We start from the raw sequence: 22,356 nt of genomic DNA, 5'->3' as shown, positions 1-22,356 counted from the left end.
TCTGGCCAAATGGGGGGAAGGAGAGAAGGATCAAAGCATGGTTACTATTTTTCCAACCAAACACCTGAACAATGTTAATGCAGAGTCTTCACCCCCTGATCCCTCATTGAAGGATATTTAACATCTGGCTCCTTTCCTGTTCTGCTTTATCTGCAAACACTCCTTGCCTGCTTGGTTGAAGGGAGTCCTCCTATACTCTGTATATAGCAAATAACAGCGCATTTTCCCATCGCGTTTGATCATCTGAACTGATTAGTTGCCCCTTTTCTGCAAAAGAGGCCAACTAAAAGCAATACGCAATTTGGGAAGTTAAAATTACACAGGGTTAACTTCCCCTCTCCTTAAAATGGGTTTCGGAAAATCGTTTAGGAATGCCTCATCCCAGATCTGAAAGAGTAAGTCTAAACTAAATAATATGTGGCAGGATTGACAATAATTTCTCTCTCCTGCTATTAGAAAATATCACAAAAGACCAAAATAAGAGACATACACTTTTACTCAAGTTTCAAGTGTTGATATGATTATGTCTCTTTTAGGAAACAAGTTCTTTTAATAGTATTTTTTTGGACATAACAGGCACAATTATTTTATTTTCTAGTAGCCACATTAGAATTTTTACAATTACCTCAACTACCACTACATCTACATTTGAGTCACAAACTATCTTGCATAGAGAAATATGCATGTCCAGATGGATTTTATTTGTTCAAATGAAAGGTTACTGTTTTCATATAAAATCTGAAGCTTATCTTAAATCCCAATGACAAATGTGCATTGCTTTGAATGAAGAGGCTGTAACAGTTGAAAACGTATGTGTATTTAGTGGGTGAGTATTAGGGTTGGTGTGTAACTTTATATAGTTAACTGCACGTTATATAGCTGTCTACATGCAGTATTTATACTTTGGCTTTATAAAGAAGCTTACACTTTGCAGTTACGATTTTGTTAAGTTAAGTTAAGTCCTACTAATTAAATAAAAAGTTTAACTCATGGCCTGTGAGCATACTGTATGTACATTGGTAACAAGAACAGACATTACTGACAAAGGTCTTTACCCAGATCAAACATAATGTTTCTGAAGCCATGAGAATTCTTTCTGGCATGATTCAAGGGACAACACTGCAATGCACTGTTGTCAGAAAAGACGGTTTATTGTTGCTGACACTGTAATAGCACCGGATTGTCCTACTGTCAATTGTAATCTATTTTTTGCTGTAGGTTGCGCAAGGCAAGGGTGAAATCATATTTTAAAACGTATCAAAATGAGTGCCTCCATGAGTCCAAAGCATGATTTGGAAAATATTAACATAAAAGTAAATTAAACTGTATGATTGAAATTGAAAATGGGTTTTGATGGCTGGAATGAAGTGAAGGACAAATTGAGCCATAAATGAACATAAGGTGGATTTAAACGCTAACAACTACAGTAGATCAACCAAAACCATGTCTCACAATGTTCTTGGTCAGAGAAGACAAAAAGACGTGGAGCTTGACCAGACCTGAGCTTGTTTCTTTAATTTCTTACCATTGTCTGTCTACCTCTGTTTTCACTGAGCACCAGCAGCAAAAAAAAAACGAAAGTGAAATTTGATCAGATTTCATCTATAAGCTTTGTACCCACCAAATCATATAGATTAGATGCGAAAATCAAGTCTTTTTTTACAGGTACAATAAATAGCAAAAAAAATAACTAAGTTTTCATTACATTCAGATATTAATTACCTCCCATTGTATGCATTTGTAAGTGCATTTTGTCCCAGAGTACCAAAGCAGTTTGCATAATGTATATAGAGGACCCTCCTTATCCAGCATTGAAATGCCTACCTGGATGACATACAGCAGCTATTATAAACCAGCAGCACCACTAGACAGCAGATCAGATGCCAAATTAAGAAACTGCTTCACTAACTTAATTAAAAATAAATTTTGTATGCCTGTGCAAGCCAGCACACCCCTAGTTTTTAAAACAGGGGTTTCCAAACCTTATCCAGGAGAGCCTCCCTCCTTGACAAGGTTTTATTACATTTTAAATCATCAATTGCTAAAGCCCTGCAACAATTTAACTATGATCAGGTAAACTGGTGTGTTCAATTAAGTAATTCAGGGATCGTTTGGAACCAAAATCAGAATATCCTTCAGTCCTCTAAGGCTAGTGCTCATTGTATTTAAATATTCCTTGCCAAACTGATCAAGTTCAATGCAAGAGTTCAACGTCACTGCAAAGGATATCTGCCGTATCCCTAAAGCCAACTGATAGAATGAGCTTTAAAAATCAACAGAAGAGCCTCACCGAGCACAGTTCTGCTGCAGTACATGGAGCTTAAACAGCTAATGCAGAAGGACAAGGTTTTACTGTCCTCTAGCTTTGGGATTTAAATGAACTCTTTGTGTATTTTAGTGGAACAAATTACAAGGCGATTTTTATAAAACATATGAAAGCAGTCAGGATAAATAAGAAAGAAAAATGAGTAAGTCTTTCTAATGAGTTAAGTCTTTCTTGATCCTACATTAAAGGTTTAAAATATCGACAGGGATTCCAGGCTTTTGGATGTGGGTGAGGAAGGCAGCGCTGTGCGACGCCTCCCGGCCCGGAGTGAAGAGATTTCCCAGGAAACGAAGACGGATCTGTTTCAAATTCAGTCGCAGCAGCTTTCCAATCACTCCCATCAAATGGGTTCTGCAGACACTGAGGCATTGCTGCCATCATGGAACTTCGAGGCATTATTATTATTATTATTATTATTATTATTATTACCACCACCACCACCAAATTTTTCCTCTACAGATCAAAATGCAAGGCTAAGTCTAGTATTAGAGCTTAACAATGATAAACAATACTGTAACAGAACTTTCACTAGTTATCACTATAATTACCATTCTCATTCTCATCGTGATTATTGGTCACATTCTAGGCTGTGGCACTGGTATTAATAGCTGTGGTTGTGGCAGCCAGAGTAGGATTCAGTGTTACTTGCTCATCTCTGGTGTGTCATAGACAGTGTTCCTCCTGCATGTGGTTAATGATTAGTGCTGCGCCGGCCTGTGATTTACTTACAAGCCATTGGAACAGTTTCTTTCAATCACAGGGCAGGAATCTTTCATGTAAGACTAGCAAATTCACCTGAAGAGGCAAGAAAATACATTCTGGTATTTATCTTACAATGCTGCCTAACCAGCAGGTGTATCTGCAGTACTACAGTATGGGAAATGTGAGCACACTACATTTTTGTAACAGATGTTTTCATTCTAAAACGTTTTTGTTCTTTGCCATTTTAACTTGGGAACAGAATGAAAAAAAGAAACCATTACAAAAAAAGGCAAACATATCATGATTGCAGCAAATTACATCTTTTAATGTAAAACATCAAGTCAATTTGAAATCCTCAATTTCTAAAGCTACTCTTGGTGAACTTTAGCATGATCCAAAATTTCATTGTTTAAATTAAGTTCTGGAACCCCTTCTCAGGAAGTGCATTTTCATTTCTTTCCTGAAAAACAAACAAATAAAGAGAATTTTAAAACACATATTAACATTTTAAAAATTGTTTATAGCTAACAGAACTTTTCTATAATCTGCACATTTACTTAGAAACATGCATAGGTACAATAATTTTAAGCAAATTAAAAGGATAGTTTATGCTCATCAAAACCTTTCTTTAACTGTGTAGAAATGAACTCTCAAATATTTTTTTTCCTCTTGAACTACAGATAAATCACAATTTGTTTTTAGAAAATTGAATCTGACTGATTTAAAAACCTCCCCAGATGTTTTAATGAAACATCAAACATGTTAGTTTCCATTAATTGCCAAAAGATTTCCTCTGAAGAAAGCTGGTGCTTTGGTAGCTGATTTTATTAAAAAAAGAGTCCATATGCAGTACTAATCAATTCTTGAACAATACCCAAACTCTGGAAAAAAGATCACTGTGATCAATTTCTTGCATTAGGAATTTGTCTTTTCACATACCCCAGCTTGCTCTCCAAGAGACACACAGACAGGGAGAGAAGCCTGGGGTCAGAATGCAGGGTCAGCCATTGCACAGCGCCCCTGGAGCAGTTGGGGTTAAGGGCCTTGCTCAGGGGCCCCACAGAGTAGGATTCCTCTGCTGGATTTGAACCGGCAACCTTCTAGCCACAGGCACAGATCCTTAGCCACAGAGCCACCGCTCCACCCTTATTGAGTTATTGCTTGAGTCTTACATGAATTGTTCTCATAGTTTACATCTTAATTATCACCAAAAATGTGCCACCTATATAATTTGTGTACTATGAGTGGCCTGATGGTCCATACCAAGAAAATACAAAACACTGAGAGCAAGTACTGAAGAGAATCTGCACATTTCTTGACAATATACCAACACTGACTTGAGTAGCATGTCACCTGCCAAGGCATTCAAGATTTTTTTCAAGTTTCCAAATCCATAAAAACTGTAAAACAATAGGATTTCCATTCTAAAATGATAACACGTGGAAATCAAAAGAAAACAAGCCGCACATGAATATTGTGGAGTCAAATTGGCACTTAAACACACACCCTTTTTACTGCAATCACGAAAACATGTATGCAATTTGGCACGTCACATTTAATAGAATTTGTAAAATGCAGAAAATAAAACTGAGGCCTTTTGTATTCCTCAACAATGGAAATCTGGCAAACTTCTGTTGTGATGATGACATTAAAGACAAAACCTGATTCAAGGTTTTAACATTAAATGAACAATAGGGAACACATTTTACTGTCTGTACAATATAAATCCTTTATTCTCCGAAATCCACCAAAGAGTGAATTTAAGACGCTCCATACAGGTCAAATGCATGTTCTTTGGCTGTGTTTCATCATACCTGAAAGGCTAAATCAAAACCCAGTGGTGTATTAATCTCTGCCATTACACTCACACACGACACTCAGCCCTCAAGGCAGCATGGAAATTCAATTATGGCACTGAATCATCTTAGAAACCTGAAAACAATGCACCCGTAAAACACATTAACTGACTTTCATGTGGCTCATTGATAATCTGACTTTCTTCAGATTCTTGTGTTTAAACTCCATTGTTTAAATTTCACTTTCGCAGAACCTTTAAAGGATCTGATGTGAAAAAAGCATCCTTAGCTAATCCAGTGTCAAAAGCATCCTTATCTTTTGAGTCACTTGTGTATCTTCGGCTGCTTCCTGACAACACACAGGGAAGGAATTCTCAAGGGCTGTATTGTATTAGTGGAACGGGACAGGAAGCCCTGTGGTCTCTTCTCTGATGCATGGCATGAAATAAGGGGCTTGGCTGGGTAGAGCAACATGTGAGAAATTTGCCAGAAAGTATTAATGTTTATGAGCCAGCAAGAAAACATTTCAAACGCACGTAGAAGAAAGGCCTGCGCTGTATCAGATGAGTGGAAAAAAACATTCTTGACTGTGGCAAAGATTTAATTAGATTTGACATCTAGAATACACTGCACTTTCACCCTCTCAAAGAACCGGATCCTCACAGCTGATCTGGGATACAAGACGTGAGAAAAGCGACATATGGAAAGTGCAGTCATATAGTCGTGGTTGTGTTCAAAAGCTAGGAATGAGGCTATCCCATAGAGAATAGTTAACACTTTCACATGTATGACCGGGGTAGACAAAGCAGCTGGCCACATCAGGCAAGGGACTGCATTAACATTTCTGTTCTGCTGATCTGTTTTATTAACCCTGGCCTCTGTTACGCTGCTGCTGCTGCTGCTGCACCAATCGGAACCCACCTGGGAGCTTGAGCCACTTGGGCACTTTGCTGGGATCAGTCTTAACTGGTTTTGGCGCTTGGCTGTTAGTCTGTGGCTGGGGCTGGTCTGCCGCTGTGCTCTGCCGATTGGCCGGCGCGTTTGAATCCAAGGGGGGCGGAAAAAACTCTTCCGAATCTGCTGAAGTGGATGATGGGGTCGGCGACCTGGGCATGCAGCTGGGAAAGAATACAGAGCACAAGGAAAGAACAATTAGGCTAAGGGCTTTGCTATTTTTGGACACACTCCCCCAGCCCCTTTACACCCTAGTCCTGTGGCCTACCAGAGCTCAGGCAATAACAATAAGTAATCCTCTTACATAACCCTGCCACAGATCACACAAAGAGAAACTGTTAAATTAGTATTGGACAGCTTCTAAAAATACATCCCAAGTCTCGAGTGACGTCAATGGCGAAAGGGACTATCTTAGTTTCAAGGAGGTAATAGCTGACCCCTGGCACAAGGGGGTCTGTGAAGAGCTTAAATTATAGAGCGATCAAACACACCTATATTAACATACTACTGCACCAGCTTACTTTTCCAGTGCTGATGAAGCTTAAACCTAAATGTCATGTGCAGGAAATCTCGGAGGTGCGGCCCTTGTTGATATTTAGGCATGAGTGACTAATAACTAAAATCCCTGCAACAGGCCAAGGTGGGTGGGTCACTGGTTAGTGATGCAGAATTGCACACAGTTATTCCTAAAGTGGTAGCTATGCATCGTGCACAAACATTTATACAGGTTTATGGGAAGAGAGATATGATCGTGTCTTCACAAACGCTGTTCACTGATACTACAATAAGCCTAATGTACTTATCAAATATTTCTCAAAGTTCTCAGAGGGAGCATTGTTCTGCAGAATTACTGTATCTCTATGAGTGTGTTGATGCTAAATTCTAAAGTATGGGCTAAATTAAAACTATAGTTTACTTTCTGGGATCAAGTACCAAACACTGCATTTATCTGAATTAGAGAAATACTTGAACTGTTTTAACTACAGAAAATGTACAAAGGTCAGTGTAACCTTTTATCTTGCAGAAACTTTCTAGGTTTTATTGCGGACCACCTAAATGCACTCAAAGGACCCCGGGTGGACTACAGACTCCAGCTCTAAATCTTTCAATAATCTACCTGATAATACACTTGGAAAACTCTTCAAGACAACCTGAAAAAATATATATTAACCTCATCCTCAAATCCCCCGTTATGTGCTTTAACTACCCCCATAAATCTCTCTGATGGTGCCTGAACTGTACAGCACTGTTAAAAGGGACCTCATTCCTTAATTCCACTAAATATGCAAGGAAATTTCAAGGTGGAAGCGCAAGAAAAACGCAGAAGAGAACTCCTGCGGCACCTCTCTGACACAAAGCAGAGCAATGACCTTTTGCATTTGGAAGGAGCTCATTTGAGACATCATAGGTCAACCATTTGAGGTCCTCATTATTAAAAGTTTCCTGTACTCTGTGTTCTATAAATATAACCTAATCCCTTAAACTATGCCTTCAGCAGCAGCAGACTCTTATCTCGCTATAGTGTCCCCATTGCTTATTGGTTTGATCTCGCAGGATGTGTGGAAATAACTTTGCAGCTCAACATTTTGGGGATATCATTATGATGCACAATCCGTTTTACCCAGATAACATGAAGAAGTCTGGGTTAAAAAAGTTTGATAACCATAAGAAAAGTGAATAAGATCTTATCACAGCAAAGAATGCATTTTATGGTTTTCCCCTAAGAGATGTGATGTTAACTTGTGTTGGTGTGTTTTAAGAATGTTTATAATATATATTTCTTCCATAAACAAGATAAACATTTCGAGCAACTACGGTAAGAATGTATGCATAAAGGTATTTATATGCTAGAAGTAATGTGATCTATTCATCTCCCAGAAAAATTCCTTTTATTAAAATATTCCGCCTAAATGCCCTTTTAAGCTATTAGAAGACAAATGTAAAGGAAGTCACTGGAACTACTTTGTGTGGGAGGAAGCAGGAAGAAAACCTAATTGATGAAAAATTCAATGATGGGAATCAGATCCGTTAGAATTTTGCTCTTGCATTGACACCCATGACATGAACTAATACTCAGGGCTAAAGAATACTTTTTTAAAAGCTTGAAACTAAGTAGAACATACTCAAGGCAAGCACAAAGTATGCATTTTTGCACATGTGACGCAAGGTGGGGTGGAGCTGGCTCATTTCCGGGGCTGTGCTTATCTTAAACAGAGGCGGAGCTCCACAGCCCCTGATATTGGTGTCCCCAGCCAGCCACGCGAAACTGACGTGCTGACTAGCTCCACGCTGTCAGTGACAGCTTCAGCACGACAGAAGGGCACCATAAAAAGAAAAGTAGTTGCCGATTCTGACTTAAAAAAGGAAGATTATATGAATCGGAACCGGGCGTCACGGTGGTGCAGTAGTCAGCACTGCGGCCCCGCAGTGCTGGGGTCCTGGATTCAATTCCTCGAGTTCTATCAGCAAGGACATTCCTCCTGTCTTCATGTGGGTCGCCTCCCACAGTCCAAAGACACACTGCTAGGTGAACTGGCCTCTGGGAAAATTGCCCCAGGTGTGAGTGTGAGTGCCCCGCGGCGGAGTGGTGTCCTGACCAGGATGTATTCATCCTGCCTTGCGCCTGTTGCTTGACAGTTCATGCCCCCCCGCAACCCTGTATCTGATCAAGCAGTTAGAAAATAGATGGACAGATATAAGTTAAAATCTATGCTATACTATATTTTTGTTTCATAATAAATAGTATTCTATTTATGGATATGCTACGTAATGATACTGTATGTGGAGCAAAACAATGACTGAAACGAAGCAGGACGGCCTCAACGCAAATGGAGCTGCAGTTTTCTACAGGCAATATTGTTAGTTTGTAAGTGACAGGAAGGCGTTGTGCAGCCTACCCAGCTACAGCATCGTCCGCCTGCCGAGGAGGAACTTTGGAATCCAGCAGCTGCTTCTGTAAATAATAATCTGCAAAACACCGGAAAAGAACACAGGCATTAAAAGACAATAATACTTGAGATATCCCTAGTGTAAACTGTATTTTGTTTTCTTTTTAATAACAGTATTTTGGGGTAATAAGTAATACTGATCTTTACTGTACATCTGTTTAACTCAAAGTATCAGAAAGGATTAAACACAGACCTAAGAGCGACGGGGGATGCTTTCATTTTTTAAATCATTTGCTATTTGATGATTTTTCCCAGATACTAAAAAAATGTATTATAAATACAAACACTCAAAGACTCTTCAGTGCCTTAGACACTGGTAGCATGTTTCTGTCATGTTTGCCCACCACTTTGAGGAAAGCACACAGTGATCTTTCTCACTGGGTTTTCAATGGTGTGTGAGAACAGTGTCTTTCTCACAATAGCTCAGCTGCATGGATCTCTATTGAGCTGGCACAGCAGTACCGAAAAACTGCTGTACTTTCTTTTGAAAGGCAAAGCAGGATTCATGGCAAGGGTGGTTACCAGGGGAGCTTAGAAAATAAGAAACCACTAACGCCAGGCTCAGAATGAAAGGAACATGATCAAAACCACTCACTTTAATATATATTCAGATGAAATGTCAGGCTGGATTTCCCCATTTTTCCTGCAATATGCCTAAGTTTTTTTCATCTACTAGAAAGCAGGCACAGAGTTGATGTTTTTTTCTTTACATCCAGACTATGGACACTAGTGACATGTGGTCTACATACAGTATCTAACCAAACAAAGTGACGCAGAACTGTCTTGAAAGTGAGTGGAGGCAGCAGGCCCATTACTACCTAGCCGATAACAGTCTTCCTCTAAACTGTCTATAGAACCAATTCCAAGAGGTAATTCCTGCCTCCAACGTGCCCCACATGTGGAACTGAGATACACCACTTCAAACAGTAACCAATTTACTTAATAAAATGTATGGGGATTCTCCTAGAAAGATTGTTACAGTACTTCAAAGGACAAGAGTGCTGCAAGATTGAGAAAGTAAAGACATGTAATCTATGGTGTATATTCAGAAGGTGTGACATGATGAGGCTGCTTTGGTTGCAGCAAATTACCTTTTCAAAAGCAATGTGACCCTCAAATCCAATGGCACAAACTCTGGGCAAGTGCATTAGCTTGTTAATTACCGGAGGGCGTATTTTAGTGCTGGACACAGTGGTGAAAGGTTTTTACATGGATGCATCTGCTGAACGTTTCATTTTATATACACACACGAAAAAAGGCTGAAGTATTGCAACGTCAAGGCTTACACACTTGGAGGAAGGCCTGCAGAGGCTAACTGAATAGGTCCAGGAAAACCAATCAGCATGCCTCACTACCACATCCACAAAACCATATAAAAGAATTACACGTAATGCCCTTTTCTTTTTCGCTGAAAACATTTTTTTTAAATAAATGAGGCAATTTACTTACCTGCCTTGACATCAGAGCCGAAATACACCAGGGCTGCTGGAAACAAGTTCGCCTGAACAAGACAAGCAAAGAGAGTTATGCCACATGGCAACATGGATGTCTTTCAGATCAGGGGTTGATGAATGAGAGACACACTGCTTAGATAAAAGAACCAATTATAATAAGAAGTTTCAATAAGAGCACACATGTATGAGACAATCCGACTTCAGGCATTGAAAGTTAGGAAGGGTGATTTGGTCAAACAGTACAGGGCTGCCTCCCAAAGGTGGCTAACAAGAATTCTTCGGCTCATGTAGGATGCTGAGAAAGGAACAATGTCATAGCATGGCCCAAAAGCCCTCTTCTTCCAAAAAGACAAGTTTTTCCTTTCCAGGTCTGAAACCTAAGCCTCACAAGCATGAGAATGGATTAAATCTCAACAAGCTATAATTTAGAATGTCTTTTTTTAAAAACAACAGAAATATGTACAATCTTCAAAGTGGTCCCTGTTCTTACCTCCGTACAGAAAATAAAAAAAAAAGCACCACCCCATTAAAACACCACTTCAATCGCTGGCTACCGCACCAAAGAAAACACAATGCACTGCCATTGTGATTGAAAGATTAAAAAAAAAGCTTTTGAATTTGACTTATGGGGTTTTGTATTGTAAGGGAACAGGTCCAGTGTTTTTGTTTGAGATCAGAGCATGTCAGACAGCAGCAGTGATGTCATACTGATCAGCAAGCGGCGCCAAGGACAGCATGCCAACTTTAACCCGCGGTTTGAATTTCAAGAGGTGGATTGCTCCTCTGATCTGGGTTCAGTCTACAATCCGCAGGCGCTACTTTTCCAGATTTAAAATGCTCAATTCGACTGAAGCCTGAGTTTACAACAAAGAGGACAGAGTTACACTCAGGCGTCTGATCCACAGTGACTGTGGTATAATACCGCTAGTCTTGTGTTTCCAGCTTTCATCCTCCCCCTCGTGTGACGTTACTTAATGGTTAAGCTTCCATAAAATGTTTCTTATGGATCCTATGCTTGTAATATTTTCAGAAGATGAAACAGAGCAGCTGTCTAAATATTGAGATTTCTTTATGTATGCACCCCATGAAAAACAGACACAGCAGAGTGAGAGATTAACAATCTTTTCAGAAAAAAAAAGATTTATATAACTTTTTACTAAAGCACGGTCTTTAGTTTCACTTAAGTGGAAAACCAACAGTCATTAAACTGCATTTAAGACCATTACATGCAAGCACCACTGAGAAAAAAAAGTTAGATTATGTGTAAAAATGTCTAAAATGTGTAAAAATGATTACGGTATCGGGCTTCCCAGTACTGTAATCTCTTATTTATGAATTTATGACTTTTGAAAACAGCAACAAAGCAGAATTGCTTTAAAAACCCATGTTCCCTGGTTGCTCAGATAGTTAAAGTGCTGTTTTGGAGAGAAGGCCGAGTCCTGCAGCAGGACAGACACTGCTGGTTCTAGTCAGGCTATACTAGTCAGTCTACTGTGACTGTGTTTCTCAACAGCACCACAGAGAATTGGCTGGGCTCCGCCAGTGTTGGGTGAACCTGAGCTGGGCAGCATATCCTTTGGTGATCCATGATTTACAGGCTTCCCTCTCTTGATGGTGTGCACATTGCAGCAGGGAGCCAAATTATTTAACTAGCAATTCTGAAATGAGCGGCCACAAAAAACAATATTGGCAATTCTACCAAATAAATGGAATTCAAACATATTTTTTGGAATGCATCTTAAAAGTGAGTGATCTCCCTTAGACCCACTTCCTACCTAAACGGTGAAGCCAAAAGAATTACTGTATTTATTAAAACAAAATTCTGAATTTCACAATTATTTTTGGGGGGCTACATCTGTATTGATAAGATTTCAATGCTGTATTTTAATTAATGTGATAATACAACTGTAACTATAAGGTATTTTTAATTTAAAACCATGAGAGGAATATTTACAGATTAAATATATTCTGCAAAGGAGCAAGAAAAGGTTTATTCCCTGCTGAAAAAGAGAAGAAAAGAATCACAACGTTTTGGCTGTTGAGCCTTCTTCGTGTGTCACAGCCAAAACGTTGTGTTTCTTTTCTTCTCTTATCAGCAGGGAACAAACCTTTACTTGTTCCTTTGCAGCCTACGCATGCCGACGCAGCCACCTACTTAAATATATTCTGTCTGTTAAACAGCTAAACAGATAGCTTCAAATCGCACTAACGAATTGCTAAATCTATTGCACTTAAGAGGTGAAGATTTTACATTGAAAAATTTGACGTTAAAAAAAATCTGAAGAAAATTGCAATGTACATACGTTACCCCAAAAAGAACTCAAATAGATCCTGCTTTTAAGAGAATTCCAAATCGAAAGCTAAACTCTGTTCATACTTGGTCCCCAGCTCCATGTGACTTTCTACAACTCCGCCGCCTCCCAGCCTTGAATTTTTGGCAATACAAGAACAGAACCCAGAACCAGAACAAAGCTGATTCTGACAGAATATGCAAGTGGAGTGAAAGGATTTAATAAAAGTTCAAAAACATTCCCTCCTGCTTTGGTGTGTGCATGTTTAGGAAAGAGGAATACCAGCTCATGCACTGTAGGCTAATGATTAGAACCACTCGGTAGAGCCGTCACTACCCTTCAGCAGCGTTGAGATCAAAGGTGGAAGGGAAATATCACACATGCATCAGGTGAAATGTCCAGGAAAGCCAAACATCACTGCCAATGGAATTTTTGCAGGTTTAATACTAAAGAAAACAGCGAAAGTATCGTTTCCATCAGTTAGGTGCAGAGATCCAGTGCTGAAGTAAGGAGAACTACAGAGACAAGTGGCACTTGAATCAGGCCAAGAGCCAGCAAGAACTCCCATCCCTCCACTCTTCCAACAGAACCAGCCAGCTGTAAAGGGAGCATGGCTGCAAAACAACGGGCAGTTTCACTGTTTAAAAATTTAATCACAGACCAAAACTGAAGTGATACAAATTTGGGGCATTTTATAGGTATGTGAAGCTCACCAGGATTTTTTTAAAGGGGGGAAGGAAAGTATGAGAAAATGCTGTTCATGAGATTTCGGAAGAGCCACCAAACTTAAACAGAGCCATGCCAGCTCAGTGGAGCCTTTGGCCTATGAGATGAAATGAGATGAGATCTTCCCACAGACTATCAATTCCTACACCTGCTTCACCAACAGACAAAATTTGCAACCCCCCCCACCTCCTCCCAACAGGATGTCTAAAAAAATGCAACTATTGTCTGAAAAGCGATTCAAAATAAAAGACAGACAGACCAACCTTTTCCTCCCTTCCTGACCTTGCCATGCTAATGACCTCCCTTTCTGCGGGTCCTTCCTGCCTTCCAATGTGTCCACTAAGCTGTGAACCCTGGCACAGGAACCAGGTTCAGCGGTGTGAGGAACTGAGCCGGCAGCCAGCAAACCATAACTGACGGAGCTGCCTCCGTCGCCATCTAACCATTCTTCTTTCTCCGGGTCGGGGGCTCCTGAACGCTTTCTTCCAATCTGCAGATGGAGCCCTTGGTCTCTCTCTTTCCCTCTCCAACCCATGTTGGAAATGCCAAGGGGTGCAAAGGCCGTTGTTAAGCTATCACTCCCAGACAACGCTGAAAGGAAGCGCAAGCCTCAGTAAACACTCCCTCTCAGGTTAGTGAAGCATGTGAACCCTCAGCAACGGGCTCTGAAAGGCCTTGATCTTCTGCAGGCATCACGAAGAGAGCAGGAACACTGCCGCCTCTGGAGTCATTTCTGCACTGCCCGGCTAAAAAATATGTGCATTGTATACTCCCCCCATATTATTTATTGTTTCAGCATTAAAAATATTTTCAAAAGTGACAAGCATGAAACATGATATTGTACTTGGACACCTGCTATTGGATGAGAGCTGTTTCAAGGAATTAAAATGTACCCATCTCCGATACCATGAAGAGGTAGACGAGTTTCCATTTCTTGCCATGCAAACATGTTCATACTCTCTCTGTGGTTGGACGGACAGCCATTTCTACAGTGCCCAATCTAATTTTTTATGTTTTATTACTTTTTTTCTGATTCAAAGGGAAATGTGTTTTCATTTTAGGATTCTTCAGCCTATTGCTGTTTTCCATTTGCAGGTCTGGGAAAAGATGTATCCAAAACCACACATTACAAGACAAGACTGTGTCAGGTTTTGCATTCTGCTCTTCTTTCGCTTGTTTCTTCTTCAGTTTTTTAAAGACATACTTTGGTTGGCAACTAACACATCCTATCCCTTCTGTGACCTAAAAAAGAATATTACATTTTAAGACTTCTATGGGGCTTTAGAGAATCCTAGCCAACATATCTACTAAACAATATCCAGCATTCCCAGGATTTTTTAAAAATCTGTCAACAGTTCGGAAAGCATTGGAAAGCTCTGATGTGGTTAGAGCCGCAGCAGAATCAGAGAAGAAACATATACAAACAGTATACTGTGCAAATGCTCTTTGAAAAACAAGGGAAAACAATTTACTTAAAATCATGAATAAATTAAACACATTTAATTGAAAAAAAGCGAGAGCCCTGGATCATCAAAATCAAAAGGTGAGATTGGGTTTTAACGGAGACGTTTGTAGTATAGAAAGTGCCACTGGATAGCGTTCAAACATCTGTCTTTGTTGTGGCAAGAGAAACTTGAGACAGAATACCAAATAAATAATTCCCAAAAAAAAGGAACTGAAAATGCAAAATCATTAGGATGTCAGATGAGTTTTATTAACACTGGATTTCTGGGCCTTTTGCTTTTCAAGTCTAAAAGGAGTTGAGTCTTAAAGACCTTAAGAGAGCCCAGCCAGGAAGGACACAAGTGAGGCTCATCAACACCGGATCTGCAGACAGGCTTGGAGACGGTGCTGAGAGAGAGCAGCAGTGGAGAATGCTAGTCTGCCAGTGTCCTCATGCCAATATCGGTTGAAAGATGACAAGAGTTGTTGGAAAAAACATGTTCTCCAACTTTCCTGGCGGGGGACCCCTTTAAAAAATTGCTCTCAATTAAGGACTCCTCACTAAGTGAAAATATTAGATTTCGAACCGATTTCATTATGCTGGGAACAAATATAAATGATCTGAAGCAGAACCGCGTATGTCACTAAAGTCCTGGTTTAACACTACAGACTCAAGACCATCAATATGGGGAAACATGTGGATGCCTTTTCCATGACTAGGGATCAGGTTGAGCCAAACGACATCAGTTTCTGAAAAACAGGACCTGGTGACTTCCGTGTTGCTGCCGACGGTACGGAAATCACAGTCTTGATGGAATTTACTCCCGACCTCTTGCATGTTAATGACATCACATGGGTATTTTTCTTCCACCTGTATGACACTGCTTGGTCAAGGCCCTTGGTTCTGCCTGTCTGATGCATGCCTTTGTTTTGTTAAGAGTAAGAATTCTATCTAAGGTACTAAATAGGCTTCAGTCTGTCCTGAATTCTGCAGCTTCTGTAGTAAGTAAAAGTACTCTGCATCAGCAGGCAGCTGCTTCCTCTGTCAGTTGTCAAATGTCACTTTAGAGTGGATTCCTGCTCATGTACTGTATAGAAAGATCTAGCTGGGTTATAGAGCTTCTTCAACATTTTCAACACTTGCTTTTCTTTTCTATAGATTTTCTTATTTCTCCTAGTTTTTCCTTCATTAAGCGATATTGTCCAGCATTTTGAGATTTTATTTTATGAAATGAGCTAATAACATTCTATTATTGTTGTTGTAGGAGGTACTGGATTGATAAATAAAAACAAACCCAACCTTAAAGCTTGAAAAACATGAAAAGAATTACAGCAGGCATGATTACATAATATAAAATTCTTAAAAAATTATGGCATCTGAAAATGTTCACACAAACACTTCCCACAAGATCTGGAGCTACGCATGGGGAGAAATTTGCTGTTCATTAGCTGTCAACAAATTTGGCACCTTAGAAAAGCCCTCTGGGATCGTCTGACGCAAATGTGGTACATCTCAAATGAGATGCAATATATCTTTTAGAAGCACATTATACAGTATTTTGCTTTATGTCTGGTTTATCAGTTAGGAATGCCTTGGTCTTAGTTCAGACAGAGATGGCAGAAACTGAAAAAACCCAGACTGTGGTCTGCTTTTAGGCTACAGTGGGTAATCTTCCTGAATTAAACAACATCTATAAAAGACACTGAGATGGGATTTTGCAAAGACAACGCGGTTTGAATACAAGACACAGATCAGCTCCAGGAGTCAGAAATTCTGTATATTTAGCTACACAGTTGGTTTTGCCCTGCTGTGTGTAAGTATGATGCAGATTTAAGAGCTCTGAGATATGGCTTAGCTCCAAGGTATACTAACAGTCCTGAACTTATAAAAACACTACTCTGAGTAGCAAATTGACTCAGCTGTAGATTTTTTTAGTCTCAAATGCATTGTTTTCACATCAATTCTGCTTGCAGTTTTGCATTCAAACAGATTCCTTAACTCCTATGCGATTGCAGTAACAGTATCAATTGTCCACATTTTCAATAAATATCATAGATGTATGTATTGTTTACAGTTAAGGTAGACTTCAGATGACTTACACTGAACATAGTATTTGTTTCATTATGTCACTTTCTGAAATGTCTCTTCAAGAAAGTTAAAAACTCGTTAATTACAAGGGAAACTTACAAAGCCTTTTCCTGCATAAGAGATTAAGCATCTCTTAAGGTTTTGCAGCTGAAGAGAAATATGAAACATTTTCAGGATAGAAAATATCTATAGTATTTAAGATGAAGAGAAGGACATGTTTAAAGACTTGGTAAAATCCAATGATGATGAAGTATATAAAACAGTCTTGCCAAATGCCAGACATTTTTTGTTATTCTATAGGGTGTTTGAAGTTCTAAAACGCTATCTGTCTTTAATTTCTGCTTTCCTTTAATTCCTTGATAACATCTCATGGAGTGAATTCACAATGGACCCACTTTCACTAAACATCAGCAGTTGCCAAGTGTCCAGATTAGGATGAAGCTAGCGTCTTATCTTCTGTATGTTTCTTTAATTGTCTTTCTGACCCGTGTCAAAAAGAGAAACACAATGTCTACTTTTTTTCCTAAACGATAACAGTGGGTTATCATCATTAAGGCCATAGCTGATGTTACGACAGTACTATAACTACAGGCTGAAGAATTTAGCCACCAACTGTCCACATATTGTAGTTAGCATTCAGCTGTGACACATGCAGGTTGAATGCTAACTAGCTGCATTTGAAGTTCTAGAGTTTTTATCATGGACCTTTCAGTGCTTGAAATAAGCTCTTTATGTGTCCTAATTTTGTGACTATATGAAGAAAATGAAAAAGGAGCCTAGCTGCTTTGAAAAAAACAAAAACATGCCTATAGTGTAAATAGGACAAAAAAGTACATGAAACACACCCAATCACATGTATAGTTTTCCAATGCCCTGCAGTCAGACACGCATACACTGTTAAGGGTTTTAATCTACTAATTACTATGGAATATTACCTAGCCTTCAGCTGTTTTTTTATTCTGATTTCATTACACTAGTTTCTCCAGAAAGTCTACTTTAATCTCACCTATAACTCTAATGCACTGACAAACTGCACAGAATGAATGCACGCACACTGTACAGAATCAACCTACAGCATACAATCAAATTATACTTCACCTAAGAACCAACATTTATGGGCAGCAGCATTTTATGCTTCTCAGTTTTGTTACAGTATCTGATTTTTATTTTACCTGCTTCACACAACACAGATACAATCTCAGAGATAAATAAGATAAATAACAAAAATGCTTAAAGTACTGTAAATAAAATATATATTCAATATTTATTCAACTCTATTACCACAAATACAAAAAATCCAGTTTCCTTTCCTCCTTCAGTAGAATGTAGTAGGTTTCATAATTTTTTGCAAGACAATTCCCGCATCCTAATTAATAGCAAAATATAAGCACAAAAATGAGCTACAGTTGAATGCCACCTAAATATTGTTTTTAAATTAAAGTTTTTTGGGGGATTGGACAAACCAACAAAACTAACAAAAGCAATATAGCACTTGTAAAATGAGAATCCTTTTTGGCTCCAGGTCTTCAGTGTACAGTAATTAAGGTGTGAGACACCTTCCCCCAGAGCATGTTAAAAAGGCATGAAAAAGAGACGGCCTGAATGCAAATTACTTGGTTTGCCCTCTGATTCATACATAAAAAATCTGGAAGATGTCCCAGGCTGAAATTTCAAGTCTACAAAACTGACGCTTATAAGACCAAAAAGGATGATTATAAGGAACCACAAAATACCAAGAGGTGAGAGAGGAACATATCTCATTCCCTCATCATGACAGGTATGCTGTGAGCGAGTCAGCAACATGGCTACTTGTTGTGCAAAAGCACACGGCTGGAAGAAAGTTTTGTTTAAAACAACAATAACAAACATGAGGGACCAAAACTGGGAGATCATAACAGATAAAAAACATGGGCCGAGACAAACTGAGAAAAAGCACCTCACTTCTGCCAAAAATTAACAAAATGTCATCAAGCCAAGCTTCTCTGTGCAAGAACAATTTCTGCACATGAATGCTACTGAGTGTGGTTTAAGGGCATACAAGTCTCCACGCAACCTCATAAAATAGATTTTTTGGCTGCAGATGGACCTGCCAACAGAACACATTGTCTGTAGATTGATGGTAACTGATGAACTGTCACTGAGCAGTGCCTTTGTGAAATAGAGAGTCAGGGCCAATCTTCATTTGGACTGATCAGCACTGTACTGCAACAAAATTCAGGTGCAAGTTTAAAATAGATTATTTAGTGTCATAGGTTTTAAGAGGAATCATTGTTTCACTTTGCAGCCCAATCAAGGATTTTCATCCATCTAGTCTGTCTCACATAAAGGTCACAGGTAACTGTGACCTGCTCTAAAACATCCTAATTACTAGGCTTTTTTTCTCCATCTGTATATTAAATTAATTGCAAATAAGTGCCAGGTATTCCCAAAAAGATCTCATAATGGGTATAAACACAGTTCCCTGCAGAAGGTTTGTTCTTATTCGTGGGCAGTGTGCATGGTTCTGGAGACAGAGTGCTGAAAAGAGTCTATAAAGTATTATAAAACCAAGATTTAAAACCAAAACTTAAAATATATATAGCTAAACATTTAGAAAATATATTTTTTTAAAAAATTAATATAAAATATATTTTTATAAGTAAATCTCACAATAACAACTGCGATTCTACCTCAAAAAGCAGGAAGAGATACCTGATACCTGCCACTGAGCAATGTACTGCACGGAGCACGAGCTGGTCGGTGAGGCGGTGAGGGCCAGACCTCTCTGTGCTTGTAAGTTGTACTAAAGCCTGTCCTTGAAAACCACAAGCTCCATGACAGGAAGTCCACAAAACAAAACTGCAGTAGAGCCGGAGTGTCATTCCCACAGAAGCCACGCAGTCACAAGTGGAGCACTGTATGGCACATTCTTGACTTTGTTCCTGACTCATGCATTTTCCTTTCAAAAACTAGAAACGCACAGTAAATCAAACAGATATAAGGGAGCCATTTAATTCAAAGTTTCACGTGGTGCTCACTCCGCCCCCCCCAAAAAATCCCTGTAGTGCTGCTCCAGGATCTTCTTTTGTCCATCAGCGCTCGGGCACAGACATCAAAGGCCCGGAGGGTTACACAGAGAGCGCCAAAAAACAAAACAAAACAAAACAAAACAAAGAGTCCCGGAGGGGTCGGGGGAAATTCACGGCACAACTTCCAACCGCATCAGAAAAGACACCCTAAAAGAAGAACAGTCACCTTCAACCTGATTAGCATCAGCTCTCACGCATGTGAGGCTTGAAGCGCGCTCTCTCGCACACACACACGCCTGGTCGGATCCCACTTGGCTGCCTCCTACCAGACAGTTATTTAAGAGCAATGTTCATTGTTCATTAAGTGACAAACACTGCGTGGATAGAATTGGGGCCAGCGTCTGCCGGGCAGTTTTTATTATTATTAGGACGATCATTATTTTTGTTATTATTATCAGGTTCCGCAGTGGAAACAATGTATTTAAATAGGATACACGGCATTCCAAGCGAGCAAATGATCTTCCTGAAGGGCCGCCCTAGAAGAGAGTGTGCTGGGACGGAGGAATCAAAGGCCTGTTAGGATGGGAAACATTCTTTCCATTACATGACACAAAGTGATTAAGATTCTTTGAGCCTGTTGTTGGCCTGATGCTAAAAAAAATTTAATAGGCAAGACAGGCATATAAAGAAGAAAGCTCTGAGCCCACCACAGAAACTGCTGTGAGGCTCAGAAGGCCGGGGCGAAACAGGACCTAAATAACCAAATAAACCAAGAAAACAAGGAGACCATTTTTAAAGGGGGGGGAAATAGTTCATAGAAAACATTCCTGCATCTGTAATATCCGCAAATACCACTGCGTTTAACAATCAGTACCCTATGAAAATATGGCGTGGTGTATTACAGCTTCATTTGCGGCTTCAATTATTTAAAATAACATGGAGAAAAAAAAATCATGATGGGGAAGACAACAAACGAGTGTTAAGATCCCTCCTGTAGGGTGACACTCCACTTTTAACAGTCTATACTTCCCACGTCCTAACTCAATCAGTAGAACACCGGAGCAAATTGCTTTCACTACTATGGAAACAGAGGCTGACAAAAATACTTTCCACATACACTCGAGGCAAGTGCACTTAAAACCAAGAGCTAGAAGCACTTCTTGCTCAGCAATGTTATTGTATCTGATATCTTGGGTTTCTTCCAAGAAACAAAGATCCTTAGATCTCTCAGCTATTAACTACCCAATGGGCTAGATGGGCTGAATGACCCCAGTATCCTTTCTTATGTTCTTATGACTTTAGCAAAACCAGATGTAATTCATACCACTTTATACCATCACACTGTCGCAGTTATGAGAGAGATACCAAGAAAATAATGCTGGGAACTTGCAACACCAAAAGTCTCCAAAAAATATTGTTTTCGAATAATGCTTAAGAAGCAGACTGTACAGATCAATGTCTAATAAAAAAACACTTTGTTTCCTTAATCTGAAAGACAATCTGCCTCAGATGTCTGTCAACATCTGTTATCAAAATGAGTAATTTTTTGCAATGGAGGTACAAGGTGTTATTACTGTCGAAAAATATATTTGCAAGCTAAAGTGAGCCTCCTTCACACTAATGCCCTGGGTCAACAGCATTGATGGAAAGCACAAACTGTTTTCACCTTTCTGCCTGAAGCACGGGGTACCTCTGACATGTGCTTGGGTATGACAGTCATCATTAAATGAGCTTCTAACAAGTGAATGAAATGCTACCCTCTGTGCAGTAAGTATAATTAAAACCTCAAAGAAGGTCAAAACCATTCAATCTTAATGGTAGGCTACATTCCAAGCTATTCATTTAATACTAATGAACACCTTATAAATCACTGATGCGAACTGATGACTTATCCTGAGAGGAAAAGAGATATTAAAAGTACAAAGGGCACCTATCCCATGGGATTAGAGGTTGAATGTCCCTTTGTAGATTAAGTACTGGATTTCCATGACCAAGAAAAAAAACTTCATTAAAGTCTCCTGTATTATCTTTTTATGCTATTTGAGGTGGTACATTCACTAACAAAAGGAAAACACAAGGAAATATCTCCAAGCTATGGAATGAAGGATAATGTACCACTTATTTTGAAAACATGCTGAATGGTGAAATGGAGACCACTTCAAGTGATGTAGATTTAGGAGGACATTATTTCAAAACAATGCACTTCCTATGCTTAACCCACTAAAAGTAAAGAATGTATTGTTCTGGGACTTTTCTGCTTAGGTCCAGTAAATCTCTCAACTGAGACACGTTTTAGCAGATTGCATCACCATTGATCGCTCTGTTCTCAGCAGATGAACTTCACAATGCTGGTACATGTCTTGCTTTAGAATTACTTAGCTCCCTCCTTTGCGCCTCTTGTGCTCAGACAGCAAAGATTGAACTGGGAACACAGGGAATTTAGAGTGCGCAAAGACAGGCCTTACTGACCAACATCACTTTTTCCAATAAAAAATGTTTCCCAAAAAATTAAGCTTGGAAAAACAAAGCTGGCCTCATTAGGTTTTTCTGTTTTCTTCCCAATATGGAATGTCACCTACCTGAATTAACTAGAAAGTCAGAGAACTGGGCTGTATCTCC

The 22,356-nt window shown here is 39.4% G+C and overlaps 1 protein-coding gene across 1 annotated transcript in view; it reads right to left on the bottom strand.

Moving 5' to 3' along the window:
* Positions 1-3,332: 3,332 nt before the first annotated feature.
* The window catches only part of aspscr1 (ASPSCR1 tether for SLC2A4, UBX domain containing), a 67,274-nt gene continuing 48,250 nt past the window's right edge, over positions 3,333-22,356 (bottom strand). The window contains exons 14-17 of the mRNA XM_015356516.2: positions 10,176-10,227; positions 8,676-8,745; positions 5,746-5,942; positions 3,333-3,488 (exon numbers count right to left, since the gene is read on the bottom strand). Coding sequence (XP_015212002.2) covers positions 3,478-3,488; positions 5,746-5,942; positions 8,676-8,745; positions 10,176-10,227 — 330 coding nt within the window. The 3' untranslated portion in view covers positions 3,333-3,477. The remainder of the gene's footprint in view (positions 3,489-5,745; positions 5,943-8,675; positions 8,746-10,175; positions 10,228-22,356) is intronic.

This window comes from Lepisosteus oculatus, chromosome 9 (assembly GCF_040954835.1).
Source record: "Lepisosteus oculatus isolate fLepOcu1 chromosome 9, fLepOcu1.hap2, whole genome shotgun sequence".
NCBI classification, from domain to species: Eukaryota; Metazoa; Chordata; class Actinopteri; order Semionotiformes; family Lepisosteidae; genus Lepisosteus; species Lepisosteus oculatus.
The sequence above is the reverse complement of the archived record's forward strand: the minus strand, read 5'-3'. Positions and strand labels throughout refer to the sequence as shown.